General features: G+C 42.8%; 1 protein-coding gene across 11 annotated transcripts in view; it reads left to right on the forward strand.

The window, feature by feature from the left end:
* The window catches only part of dip2ca (disco-interacting protein 2 homolog Ca), a 236,232-nt gene that overhangs the window by 195,150 nt on the left and 27,914 nt on the right, over window positions 1–13,168 (forward strand). For 10 of the 11 annotated variants that reach the window (XM_082973357.1, XM_082973358.1, XM_082973361.1 and 7 more), the window contains 7 exons: window positions 1,401–1,515; window positions 3,251–3,390; window positions 5,869–6,005; window positions 6,363–6,571; window positions 7,241–7,355; window positions 9,077–9,278; window positions 9,992–10,101. In XM_082973357.1, coding sequence (XP_082829483.1) covers window positions 1,401–1,515; window positions 3,251–3,390; window positions 5,869–6,005; window positions 6,363–6,571; window positions 7,241–7,355; window positions 9,077–9,278; window positions 9,992–10,101 — 1,028 coding nt within the window. The remainder of the gene's footprint in view (window positions 1–1,400; window positions 1,516–3,250; window positions 3,391–5,868; window positions 6,006–6,362; window positions 6,572–7,240; window positions 7,356–9,076; window positions 9,279–9,991; window positions 10,102–13,168) is intronic. The other variant, XM_082973359.1, reaches the window with a different exon arrangement.

Below are 13,168 nucleotides of genomic sequence, written 5' to 3' on the forward strand. Positions count from 1 at the left end.
TCTTCGCTTGACATCATGGGAAAATCTAAATAAATCAGCCAAGACCTCAGAAAGAAATTTGTAGACCTCCACAAGTCTGGTTCATCCTTGGGAGCAATTTCCAAACGCCTGAAGGTACCACGTTCATCTGTACAAACAATAGTACGCAAGTATAAACACCATGGGACCACGCAGCCGTCATACCGCTCAGGAAGGAGATGCGTTCTGTCTCCTAGAGATGAACGTACTTTGGTGCGAAAAGTGCAAATCAATCTCAGAACAACAGCAAAGGACCTTGTGAAGATGCTGGAGGAAACGGGTACAAAAGTATCTATATCCACAGTAAAACGAGTCCTATATCGACATAACCTGAAAGGCCGCTCAGCAAGGAAGAAGCCACTGATCCAAAACCACCATTAAAAGCCACACTACGGTTTGCAACTGCACATGGGGACAAAGATCGTACTTTTTGGAGAAATGTCCTCTGGTCTGATGAAACAAAAGTAGAACTGTTTGGCCATAATGACCATCATTACGTTAGGAGGAAAAAGGGGGAGTCTTGCACGCCGACAATTTACAAACAATTTAAAGGCAATGCTACCAAATACTAATTGAGTGTATGTAAACTTCTGACCCACTGGGAATGTGATGAAAGAAATAAAATCTGAAATAAATCCTTATCTCTACTATTATTCTGACATTTCACATTCTTAAAATAAAGCGGTGATCCTAACTGACCTAACACAGGGAATTATTACAGGGATTAAATGTCAGGAATTGTGAAAAATTGAGTTTAAATGTATTTGGCTAAGGTGTATGTAAACTTCCGACTTCAACTGTACCTATGGGGAGGGTAAGGGTTGAGTAATGCTGTTCTTTTTCAATGCTTGCCTTATAAATGTGAATCTAAAGAATATAATTGAAAGGAACAAATGGGTTAGAATGGTTTAGAGGCAGTGAGATCTGGTAATGGAAGGCAGTGGAATTGGATAATGTAATTTGATAATGAACAGTATGTGTGCTCAGCATCTGAACTCAGCCTGACAGGGTTATGGTGGCGCTGACAAGCAGTGCAAGCATGGAGCAAATCAACTCTGCCACAGCAATTAACCTGCAATTAACCTGCTGTAACAGTTGTCCACATAATCAAACAATGCTGACATGTTAGATTGGTATAATGTATTGGATTGGAGTTTTCCTCCCCTCGCACAGGAGCAAAATCTATTGCTTCCAACCCACTCGAAAACCGCACAACTTAAATTTGAATGAGCTAGTCTGTCAATAAATCAGTCTGTAGTAGCAGGATTAGGATATCTGTTTGTCCTTCAACATTGACTCTTAACTTATGTTATCTTTCTCTGTCTTCTTCTCTCTCATCCCTCTCTCTCTTTGTCTCTCCCCTCTCTCTTCCTCTCTCTCAGGGTCCATCTCGTCGTGTGATGCGTTCCTCAATGTCTTCCAGAGTAAGGGGCTGAAGCCGGAGGTTATCTGTCCCTGTGCCAGCTCTCCAGAGGCCCTCACTGTAGCCATCAGGAGGTACACACACACACACACACACACACTCGTTGGTATTAACTTATATGCTCTTAAAACAAAAACTCTTATGTTTACTGTCCTGTGGTATTTCAAGGTCAGTGTTTGTTCATCCATCTGTTACATAGTGTAGCTCAACTTCAAATAGCCACTGCGTACACAAACGAGGGCAAGTTTAATTCACTTTTTCCTGTCATTTGAGATTTCACTCCCTGCTCTTGATTATGACACTGTAAAATGCTCCCTGTGTGCGCCACATGCATCTTGCCGTTATGGGTACTGTGGCAATTACATGATTTTATTTCCAGCAAACACAGCTTCAAACTCACAAATCTAATAAATGGCATGCCAATAAAACATATGGCAGTTTCTCTTCTGTTGCGCAGACACACATACAGACACACATACGGACACACATACAGACACACACGCACGGACACACACGCAGTAACTCTAATGAAAGCACCCCCATTGTGGCGTTGTCCTGTTTTTTTTATGACCCTCCGTTGTCCCATGGGCGTTGAGCATCGGGAACAGCCACAGCTCTAGCCCTCTAATTGGCTGTTGTTTGAATGGGATGAAGGTTTTGATTGGTGGATGTGTATTTTTGGACTTGTTGATAGTGGCACTACACTGTGGCTGACCCTGGTTCTGAACCCAAGCTCTCTGTGTATATTGTCCTTCTAGATTAATCACTTTTTGACCACACCCCTTTTCTGACCACTTCTACCACGGGAAAACATGTATGGAAGATTTTGTTTAAATAAAAAGGGTGTGGTCAAAAAGTGAATGAATTCATATAGAACCCCCATGTAGGTATTTACTGAATTCATATAGAACGACCATGTAGGTATTTACTGAATTCATATATAATGACCATATAGGTATCTACTGAATTCATATAGAACGACCATATAGGTATCTACTGAATTCGTATAGAACGACCATATAGGTATCTACTGAATTCATATAGAACGACCATATAGGTATGTACTGAATTCATATAGAACGACCATATAGGTATGTACTGAATTCATATAGAACGACCATGTAGGTATTTACTGAATTCATATAGAACGACCATGTAGGTATTTACTGAATTCATATAGAACGACCATATAGGTATCTACTGAATTCATATAGAACGACCATATAGGTATCTACTGAATTCATATAGAACGACCATATAGGTATCTACTGAATTCATATAGAACGACCATATAGGTATCTACTGAATTCATATAGAACGACCATATAGGTATGTACTGAATTCATATAGAACGACCATGTAGGTATTTACTGAATTCATATATAATGACCATATAGGTTTCTACTGAATTCATATAGAACGACCATATAGGTATCTACTGAATTCATATAGAACGACCATATAGGTATGTACTGAATTCATATAGAACGACCATATAGGTATGTACTGAATTCATATAGAACGACCATATAGGTATGTACTGAATTCATATAGAACGACCATATAGGTATGTACTGAATTCATATAGAACGACCATATAGGTATGTACTGAATTCATATAGAGCGACCATATAGGTATCTACTGAATTCATATAGAACGACCATATAGGTATCTACTGAATTCATATAGAGCGACCATATAGGTATCTACTGAATCCGTATGTCTACCAGGGTCAATGAGATATGCAGAAGACACATTTCTGTTGCTCATTGAGTAAATGGACAATAAAGTAATCATCTTCTTAATAGGCCGACAGACGACAGTAACCAGCCCCCGGGGAGAGGAGTACTGTCCATGCAGGGTCTGAGTCACGGGGTCATCAGGGTGGACTCTGAGGAGAAGCTGTCTGTTCTCACCCTGCAGGACGTGGGCACCGCCATGCCAGGAGGTAAGCAAGGGTAGAAATGCCAAGGTTTCCAGAAATCCTGGTTGGTAGATTCCCAGCATCAGATGAGAATAAGATGGAAATCTGGTAACCTGCAACATGTATTTCTGAAAACCTGGGAATTTCTGGAAAGTTACTAGAGATTATGCAACCCTACAACAAACACACCAACACACACAATAACTTGATGTATGCCTGATTCAGCCAAAAATGATTCCTTTGATATCCACATTTTGAGATAGAGCAGAAGTTATTATTTATCCCGATAATGAGTTTCCATTTAATGGAATCTTGTTTTCCATTCAAAAATCCTGGCATTACTCACAGAAGCCTCATAAGTGACCGGCAAGACCACGTATAAAGAAGATATACTGACCCATACAAAGTAAAAATATAATAAAGCTTAATCTGAGTTTTCCACAGCGAAGAGCAGCCTACTTTTCTAGGAGTGTTTTTATTGTGATCTGACTTAGTGGGAGGGTTGGATACAGAGGGGGACTCCCAAATGCCCCCCTATTCCCTACATAGTGCACTACTTTTGACCAGAGCACTTTGGGCTCTACAGTTGAAGTTTACATACACCTTAGCCAAAAACATTTAAACTCAGTTTTTCACAATTCCTGACATTTAATCCTAGTAAAAATTCCCTGTCTTAGGTCAGTTAGGATCACCACTTTATTTTAAGAATGTGAAATGTCTGAATAATAGTAGAGAGAATGATTTATTTCAGCTTTTATTTCTTTCATCACATTCCCAGTGGGTCAGAAGTTTACATACACTCAATTAGTATTTGGTAGTATTGCCTTTAAATTGTTTAACTTGGGTCAAACGTTTCGGGTAGCCTTCCACAAGCGTCCCACAATAATTTGGGTGAATTTTGGCCCATTCCTCCTGACAGAGCTTGTATAACTGAGTCAAGTTTGTAGGATCCTTGCTCGCACACACTTTTTCAGTTCTGCCCATACATTTTCTATAAGATTGAGGTCAGGGCTTTGTAATGGCCACTCCAATACCTTGACTTTGTTGTCCTTAAGCCATTTTGCCACAACTTTGGAAGTATGCTTGGGGTCATTGTCCATTTGGAAGACCCATTTGCGACCAAGCTTTAACTTCCTGACTGATGTCTTGAGATGTTGCTTCAATATATCCACATCATTTTTCATCCTCATAATGCCATTTATTGCACCAGTCCCTCCTTCTGCAAAGCAGCCCCACAACATGATGCTGCCACCCCCGTGCTTCACGGTTGGGATGGTGTTCCTCAGCTTGCAAGCCTCCCCCTTTTTCCTCCAAACATAACAATGGTCATTATGGCCAACCAGTTCTACTTTTGTTTCATCAGACCAGAGGACATTTCTATATTTGCATACTATTGTTTGTACAGATGAACATGGTACCTTCAGGCGTTTGGAAATTGCTCCCAAGGATTAACCAGACTTGTGTAGGTCTACAAAAAAACATTCTGAGGTCTTGGCTGATTTCTTTAGATTTTCCCATGATGTCAAGCAAAGAGGCACTGAGTTTGAAGGTAGGCCTTGAAATACATCCACAGATACACCTCCAATTGACTCAAATGATGTCAGTTAGCCTTTCAGAAGCTTCTAAAGCCATGACATCATTTTCTAGAATTTTCCAAGCTGTTTAAAGGCACAGTCAACTTAGTGTATGTAAACTTCTGACCCACTGGAATTGTGATACAGTGAATTATAAGTGAAATAATCTGTCTGTAAACAATTGTTGGAAAAATTATTTGTGTCATGCACAAAGTAGATGTCCTAACAAGAAATTTGTGGAGTGGCTGAAAAACGAGTTTTAATGACTCTAACCTAAGTGTATGTAAACTTCTGACTTCCACTGTATATAAGGAAATAGGGTGTGTAGTGGTTTCTAGAGACCAGAGGGTCACATCTTCCCCTGCATGTGGTGCCCAGATGAGTGTCTGACTGCTCTGATAGTAGTCTATATAGGACCTCTACACCCACACAGAGACCCTGCAGCCATGACCCAGGGGCCCGGGCCCTCCCTACCACCTCCCTAACCCTGTCTTAACCTGTCTCCTACCAGCAAAAGATAAGGGTGAATGTTACCACCTCACCTACCGTCTGTTAAGGGCTTCCTGGAAGTGTGTTGATGTGGTCTTGAAGCACCCAACACCTTTCTACTGTCCTCTCCACCTCTGAACACACCAGGCTTGCGTCACAAATGCCACCCTATTCCTATAAAGGGCACTATAAGGCTCTGGTCAAAAGTAGTGCACTTAATGAGGAAAGGGTGCCATTTTGGACTTACCCTCAGTTTCCTCAGCTTTGTGCTGCAGAGTAATACAGTGACTATATAATGAAGTGCACTTGGCTCGATCAGGATCAAGGGAGGTAGCTGGGCCACTTCTCCAAACTCTCTTCTCTCTCTGCTATTTGCTAATAAACTGTTGGCCTCAATCTCTCCCCTCTTTTTTTCCCTCCTCTTTTTAATTTCTTGCAGCTCTCATGTGCGTCGTGAAACCAGATGGGGTTCCGCAGTTATGTAAAACAGATGAGATCGGGGAGCTGTGTGTGTGTTCTGTCGCCACGGGGACTTCGTACTACGGTCTCTCAGGCATGACCAAGAACACCTTTGAGGTAAGGTATAACAGCATGGGGCTATGGGTTGAGCTCCCCCTGGGTCCTGGCTAGGGACAAATGAACCTCCTGGGGATTGACTCTTACAACTGCTGTTGCTTCCGTAGTCTGAAAAACATATTCACAATTCCTCAAGTGCACTTTAATCCATTATTGGAGAGAGACTCATTTAATGGAATTGCACCCATATGTGATTTGTTAGGTCATTCATGAATTTGTTTTATTTAGCCATTGGGCTAATTTAACCATTACTTTATCCACCTGAATTTCAGGGATTGTGTGTGATGCTTGTGTGTGTATTGCAGGTTTTTATGAGTGTGATAAACAAATGTGTTTGTGTGTGTCTGTGTACTCTAGGTGTTCCCCATGAACAGTGTTGGGGCTCCCATCAGTGAGTACCCCTTCACCAGGACAGGCTTACTGGGCTTCGTGGGTCCTGGGGGGCTGTGCTTCATCGCTGGCAAGATGGACGGCCTTATGGTGGTGGGGGGAAGGAGGCACAACGCTGATGACATCGTGGCTACAGCCCTGGCTGTGGAGCCCATGAAGTTTGTCTATAGGGGAAGGTGGGTTCTAATCCATCTGTTGTGTGTATATAGCGACAGGAGTTTTCCTGAACATGTGACCTGATCAGGTAAGCCTCTGGGCCCTAGATATAGGTTATAGAATAGACTCTGGGCCCTAGATATAGGTTGTAGAATAGACTCTGGGCCCTAGATATAGGTTATAGAATAGACTCTGGGCCCTAGATATAGGTTATAGAATAGACTCTGGGCCCTAGATATAGGTTATAGAATAGACTCTGGGCCCTAGATATAGGTTATAGAATAGACTCTGGGCCCTAGATATAGGTTATAGAATAGACTCTGGGCCCTAGATATAGGTTATAGAATAGACTCTGGGCCCTAGATATAGGTTATAGAATAGACTCTGGGCCCTAGATATAGGTTATAGAATAGACTCTGGGCCCTAGATATAGGTTATATTTGTTGATCAAGTCAAGTGGGCTGGTAAAACTCCTGACACTACTTAATGAATAAAGTATGGTGATTGTAGCTGATTAATTGATGTTGTGTGTCTCTGCTAATGCTGTGTTGGTAACAGTATTGGTCTCTGTCTCTCTGTCTCTCTGTGCTCCAGGATAGCAGTGTGCTAACAGTGTTGGTCTCATAGAGATCATATAAGTCATTCTGTATGTAATTCTATGGTCAGTCTCCTGTCTCTCTGTGCTCCAGGATAGCAGTGTTCTCCATCACTGTGTTACATGATGAGAGGATCGTGGTGGTGGCAGAGCAGAGACCTGATTCTACAGAGGAGGACAGCTTTCAGTGGATGAGTAGAGTGCTGCAGGTACACACACACACACACACACACACACACACCAGTAGACTGATTTAAAGCCCTGTACTGTAACCCAGCCCTCTAGGTTCTTGTCCATTGCTAAAGAGACTGTGGTTCACTATTAAAGCTTTCTGCAGCTTTATGATTGCAGTAAAAACAAAGACATTTTCTCTTCCTCTTGATCCAGTTACACATGGCCTTGATGTCTGTACTTTCTTTACCACTTTTATGTAGCCATATCTAATCCCCTAGTTCCACTTAAGTCGAATGTTCACTTAGTCATGTATTGATGTCAATGGGAGACCAAGTGAGAATTTAACTTAAGTGGCAGTTAGGATTTGCCCATTAGCCGTACTTTGCATGCCTCAAACACTAACAATCACTGTTCCTCCACATACAGGCGATATATGGTATGTCTTTACTGCTGTAGGTCTATCTGATTGTGTCACAAATGGCACACTATTCCCGATATAATGCACTCCATTTGACCAGAGGCCTATGGGGCACACATCACCCTAAATCCCAGACCACACAGGAAGATGTCCATCAACATTTTTGTGACAGTGTCAGTTCAGATACAGTGCATACCATATGCCACTGTAATTGTCTTGAACATCCATAGTAAACAGTTGTATTCTTTCTCGAAATGGGAGTTCCTTGAGTTTTCCAGCCGTAGCCTGCCTAGGCTATATGCCTATGGTTGAAATCAACACAGGTAGGCAGTTGTTTTCATATGTAGCTGACTGACTGATAAACCATATCTTACAATCCAATACATTTTCAAGTACATCTTTAGTCTACTTAGCATAGCGGAGATCATAACAATTCTTCTAAGGCACACACTAACCATGCACCCTGTTTTTGATCGTCACCAACCAAATCGGCTGTAAGCTAAAACAGTGATAGCCTACTGTCAAGAAATTCCTAAACGCAATCCGGGCAGGTTGCAGCTACACCGGACATGCCTAGCCTACAATGCTCCCGTGCTGCCTGCCCTATTGCTACACCGTGTATCATAAGCACTAGCCTAAACATAATATTGCTACACCGGCTGCCTAGCCTCATAAGCCCCGGACTAGCCTAGCCAACATAATATTGCTACACCGTGTATCATAAGCACTAGCCTAAACATGCCACGGATCATGCCTGCCCTAGCACACCGTGTATCATAAGCACTAGCCTAAACATAATATTGCTACACCGTGTATCATAAGCACTAGCCTAAACATAATATTGCTACACCGTGTATCATAAGCACTAGCCTAAACATAATATTGCTACACCGTGTATCATAAGCACTAGCCTAAACATAATATTGCTACACCGTGTATCATAAGCACTAGCCTAAACATAATATTGCTACACCGTGTATCATAAGCACTAGCCTAAACATAATATTGCTACACCGTGTATCATAAGCACTAGCCTAAACATAATATTGCTACACCGTGTATCATAAGCACTAGCCTAAACATAATATTGCTACACCGTGTATCATAAGCACTAGCCTAAACATAATATTGGCACAGACAGTTAAACGTATCAACACTAAATAGAACATTTCACAACTCCAGATGTAACAATGCACAAACAGTCTATTTTCTGACAGTTTATCAGCTCATCATCTTACCAGCATTGCTCCACGTGGATGCAAGACAAATAGACTCATTTGACGCTCGTGGCCCGTGGTTTTTCTCTCATTCACTCCCATGCATTCCCTCCCCATACAGGCCATAGATGGGATCCACCAGGTGGGGGTGTATTGCCTGGCCCTGGTCCCCTCCAACACCCTTCCTAAAACCCCTCTGGGGGGAATCCACCTATCAGAGACCAAGCAGCTGTTCCTGGAGGGCTCCCTGCACCCCTGCAACGTCCTCATGTGTCCCCATACCTGTGTCACCAACCTGCCCAAGCCCCGGCAGAAACAACCAGGTCAGACACTGTTACACCATAGCACACCAGCCTGAGTGGGTCTGCCTAGGGGATTGATAGTTCATTTGTTTCATTGAAATCCTTAATTTATGTGGTTTTATTGGGTGCAATGAAGTCAGTGCAGAACTTGCAAGTAGATTGACTTAGATGTATATTAGATTTCTATTTTAAAAACCTGTACAGATAGGGAGATGGAGATATCTACATTCATTTATTTCTACTTCTTCATATGTGTTTATTACGTTGGATGAGGTGTAGAACTAAGATCAATCAGATTCAGAACTGAACTTGGACTGTATTGTAATCTGGTCCGATGACCATTGTAACATGTTTCCCATCTGATCCAACACATTCCATCCCATATCTCAGCTGTCACCTCTTTCCATTAGATTCTGGACTGTGTGTTCCTCCTAGACAGATCTTCCTTTCCAGCACAAGTTTCTCTGGCCATTTCTGTCTGAAAGGCGCTCTGTCAGAGTAGAATCCTCCAGTCAACTGACCCACCCATTCAGTCCCCATTTGCCTCTGAACACAAGGTCAATCTCAGCCCACCCTGTCACTGTAAATGTCTTCTGGGAATTAGGGGGAATTCACTGCACACACACAATGTGAGCCAGTGTATATCACTACAGATCTCAGCCAGGGCTATAGACCACCCCTGTGTGTGTGACTGTGTAGGTATGTATGTCTGACCCCTATGCCTCTGTCCACAGAGATCGGGCCTGCCTCTGTGATGGTGGGGAACCTGGTATCGGGGAAGAGGATTGCCCAGGCTAGTGGCAGGGACCTGGGCCAGATGGAAGACAATGATCAGGCAAGAAAGGTGTGTGTGTGTGGCTCTCTGAGGGCTTGGTTTTCATCAACACACTCATCTACATCAACACAATCATTAAACCATCGACTGTGGGCCACTGGCTGAATCTGATGATGCATCCCAAATGATTTCCCCTACATAGTGCAATACTTTTGACAAGAGCCCTATGGTCCCTGGTCAAAAGTAGTGTGCTGTATAGAGAATAGGGTGCCATTTGGGACGCAACCTGGCCCGGTTTCATCTGGCACGCTCTTCATGTTTCATTTGACCGTCTACGCTCGTTTGACCCCTTATACACGACAGTGGAGTGGTAGTTCAACCATTATTCATCTGTAGTCTCCTCAAGTCATTTGAATGCTTTATGTACCATCCTCTGTTTTCTACATATGATCTCTCTAATTCTATTCTTTCATTCATGATCTCTAAGCATTTATATGGACGGAGCAATACCGTCAACAGTACCATACCTCCGCAGTCCAGTCAGATGTATTGTTTGAGATCCACTCTGAGTTAGACTCAATTTAAAGGCTTAAACTGTACTGGTAACAGTAGACTGATGTTGTTACAGGACTAATATGGAACAAATCCTTTAAAAGCATCACAGAGACAGGCCACTTTAAGATATTTCGTAGGCACAGTAAGACATTTCACTTCGATTTCATAGCCTTAAGTGTAAGAGGCTCTGTCTCTGAGATACCTAATAATAGGGAGTGTAAGTGTACCCATGGACTGCACCCCAAATGACACCCTGTCCTTATGGGCCCTAGTCAAAAGTAGTGTACTAACTATATAGGGAATAAGGAGCCATTTGGTACACAGTGTGGTGTGTTCTCACAGAGGTCCTATGTTTTCACACTAGGCTTCCAGGTTTCTTGTCTCCATTGCTTCCCCTCTATTTCCACAGAGTGTTTGAACAATCCCTTTATCAACATCCCACAGACTGGGATGTGGTCTGGGCTTCTCTAAGCCCTTACTTCATATTTAGGTCAGGTTTTCCCAAGACAGGCCACATAGTGGATGGCAGATCAGACTAGTAAACAGTCTGGGTGAAGGATTGTGTTGTCTTGGTTGGTTGTTTTCATTCACTTTACCTTCAAACAGAACATTTCCCTCAGGGTTTAGGACTAACCTGAGTGCATCTGAAATGGCTCCCTAGATAGTGCACTACTTTTGACCAGGTTCCATACGGCTTTGGTCAAAAGTGGTGCACTATAAAGGGGTTAGGCTGCCATTTAGGACGAAGCCCCTGTCAGTACAGAGGTGTACAAACAGTAAGGGTGTGTAGCTATGTGATTTGTCAGATTAGATTTGATAGCACTTTCTTTTACCATGGCAGTGGTGTGGAAAGTCATTATTAATAAAGGAATGTGTAGTGCCTGGCTGGTGGCGCTGAACGACGGTGAGGGTAGCCGTAGCGTAGCGGAGACAGAATTGATTTCTACTTTCTCTAATTCAGAAAAATCTCATCAATTACCCCATCTGGCTGCCGCTTGGGCAGTATGCCCTCTAATGTGAAGTGACAAGGCAAACGACTGTGACAACACAACACACACACATTTCTTCTGTTTATACTTTCCTTCAGGAGGACAGGACACATTGTCTGCATCCCAAACAGCAAACTATTCCCTATATAGTGCACTACTTATGACCAGGGCCCATAGCGCTCTGGTTAAAAGTAGTGCAATATATATAGGGAATACAGTGCCATTTGGGACGCAGACATTGTTTGTGGTGTGGCTTGAATTCATCTGACTCAGACTGTTCATGTACACTTTCATGTGATCTAATCCCCCTAGCAACCATCAGTCTGTATCCCTTCCTCTGTTCTGTTCAGCATGCCAACCAAACCATAACACTATCTCTGCTGCTTCTCTCTCGTCATCACCTTAATGCACCCGGATGGACCGTCTTTCTGTATGCTCATCCATCTGAAAATCAGGCCCTCTGTGTGAATGGATTTTTCTTATTCTTCGTACCTCGATTTCTCTTATATAAAATGTTGTGATTTTTTGGGGGGGGGGTCTAGCCATGTGTGGTAGGTAATGGTTGCTGCTTTAGCATGTTTTAACAATGTATGCAACATGAGCGTTGCTAGGGTAACTAATACTTTGTGGTAAACTTCCTGTTACTGTTGCTGAAAACGTACACCACTGACCACCTCGTCACATAACACGAAAGACTCTTAAGATATCCACTTTGATCATGACAGCGGATCCTCTTAAACTCTGGAGTCACAGACTCTTTAAACTAACAGATGAAGCTCTTCTCTGCTGATTCTAATCTAGGCCCTGGAATCTGAGTTACAGACAAAAGGTCTTTGTACTATTCTGTACTGAGCGGAAGGGTCCGGCTTCACTGGAGCACTGGGGGAATCTCAGAGGAGAGGGTGGGCCGTCACAGTTCAATTCAAAGCTCAGCACTTTCTATCAGTCTCTATGTCTTCTAGCTGTCGCAGCTCTGACAATACCGGGTTTGCATCCCAAATGGCACCCTATTCCCTATGTAGAGCACTACCCAAGCCTATAGGCTCTTGTCAAATGTAGTGCACTATATACCGAATAGGGTGCCAATTGGGATGAAGCTTGGGCCTCTCGGTCTCCTACTGATCCAGAGATATGTAGTTTCCCCTCTACAGTAGTGGGACGGTTTCCTGTGACCAGAGAGCGAACAGAATACATTGGTTTTTATTAAATTATCCACAGGGCTAATGGCAAGTTCCTGAGTGATGTTTTCATCAGGAAATTGTTCATATTTTCCTAATGTTGTTGAGGCGTTGGCAGACTGGAATAAGTTCCTGTCTTAATGTTTGTTTGGGTGCAGAGAGGGATTCACTTAGTCTCAGGCAGCCCCTCACTTGTAGTGCACTACTTTTGACCAGAGCCCTATGTGCCCAGGTCAAAAGTAGTACACTATATAGGGAATAGGGTGCAATTTGGAACATTACCGGGGTTCACAGGAAGTAGTCTGTTCTGTGTGTCTGTTGAAAACAGGCCTTCCTATGGAATTAGACAGGAAATATCAAATGACTGTGTTTCAACAGGACAACATCTGTCCCTACTTTATGGCAAGAGCCCAA

Source organism: Salmo salar, chromosome 03 (assembly GCF_965601325.2).
Source record: "Salmo salar chromosome 03, fSalSal1, whole genome shotgun sequence".
NCBI lineage: Eukaryota > Metazoa > Chordata > Actinopteri > Salmoniformes > Salmonidae > Salmo > Salmo salar.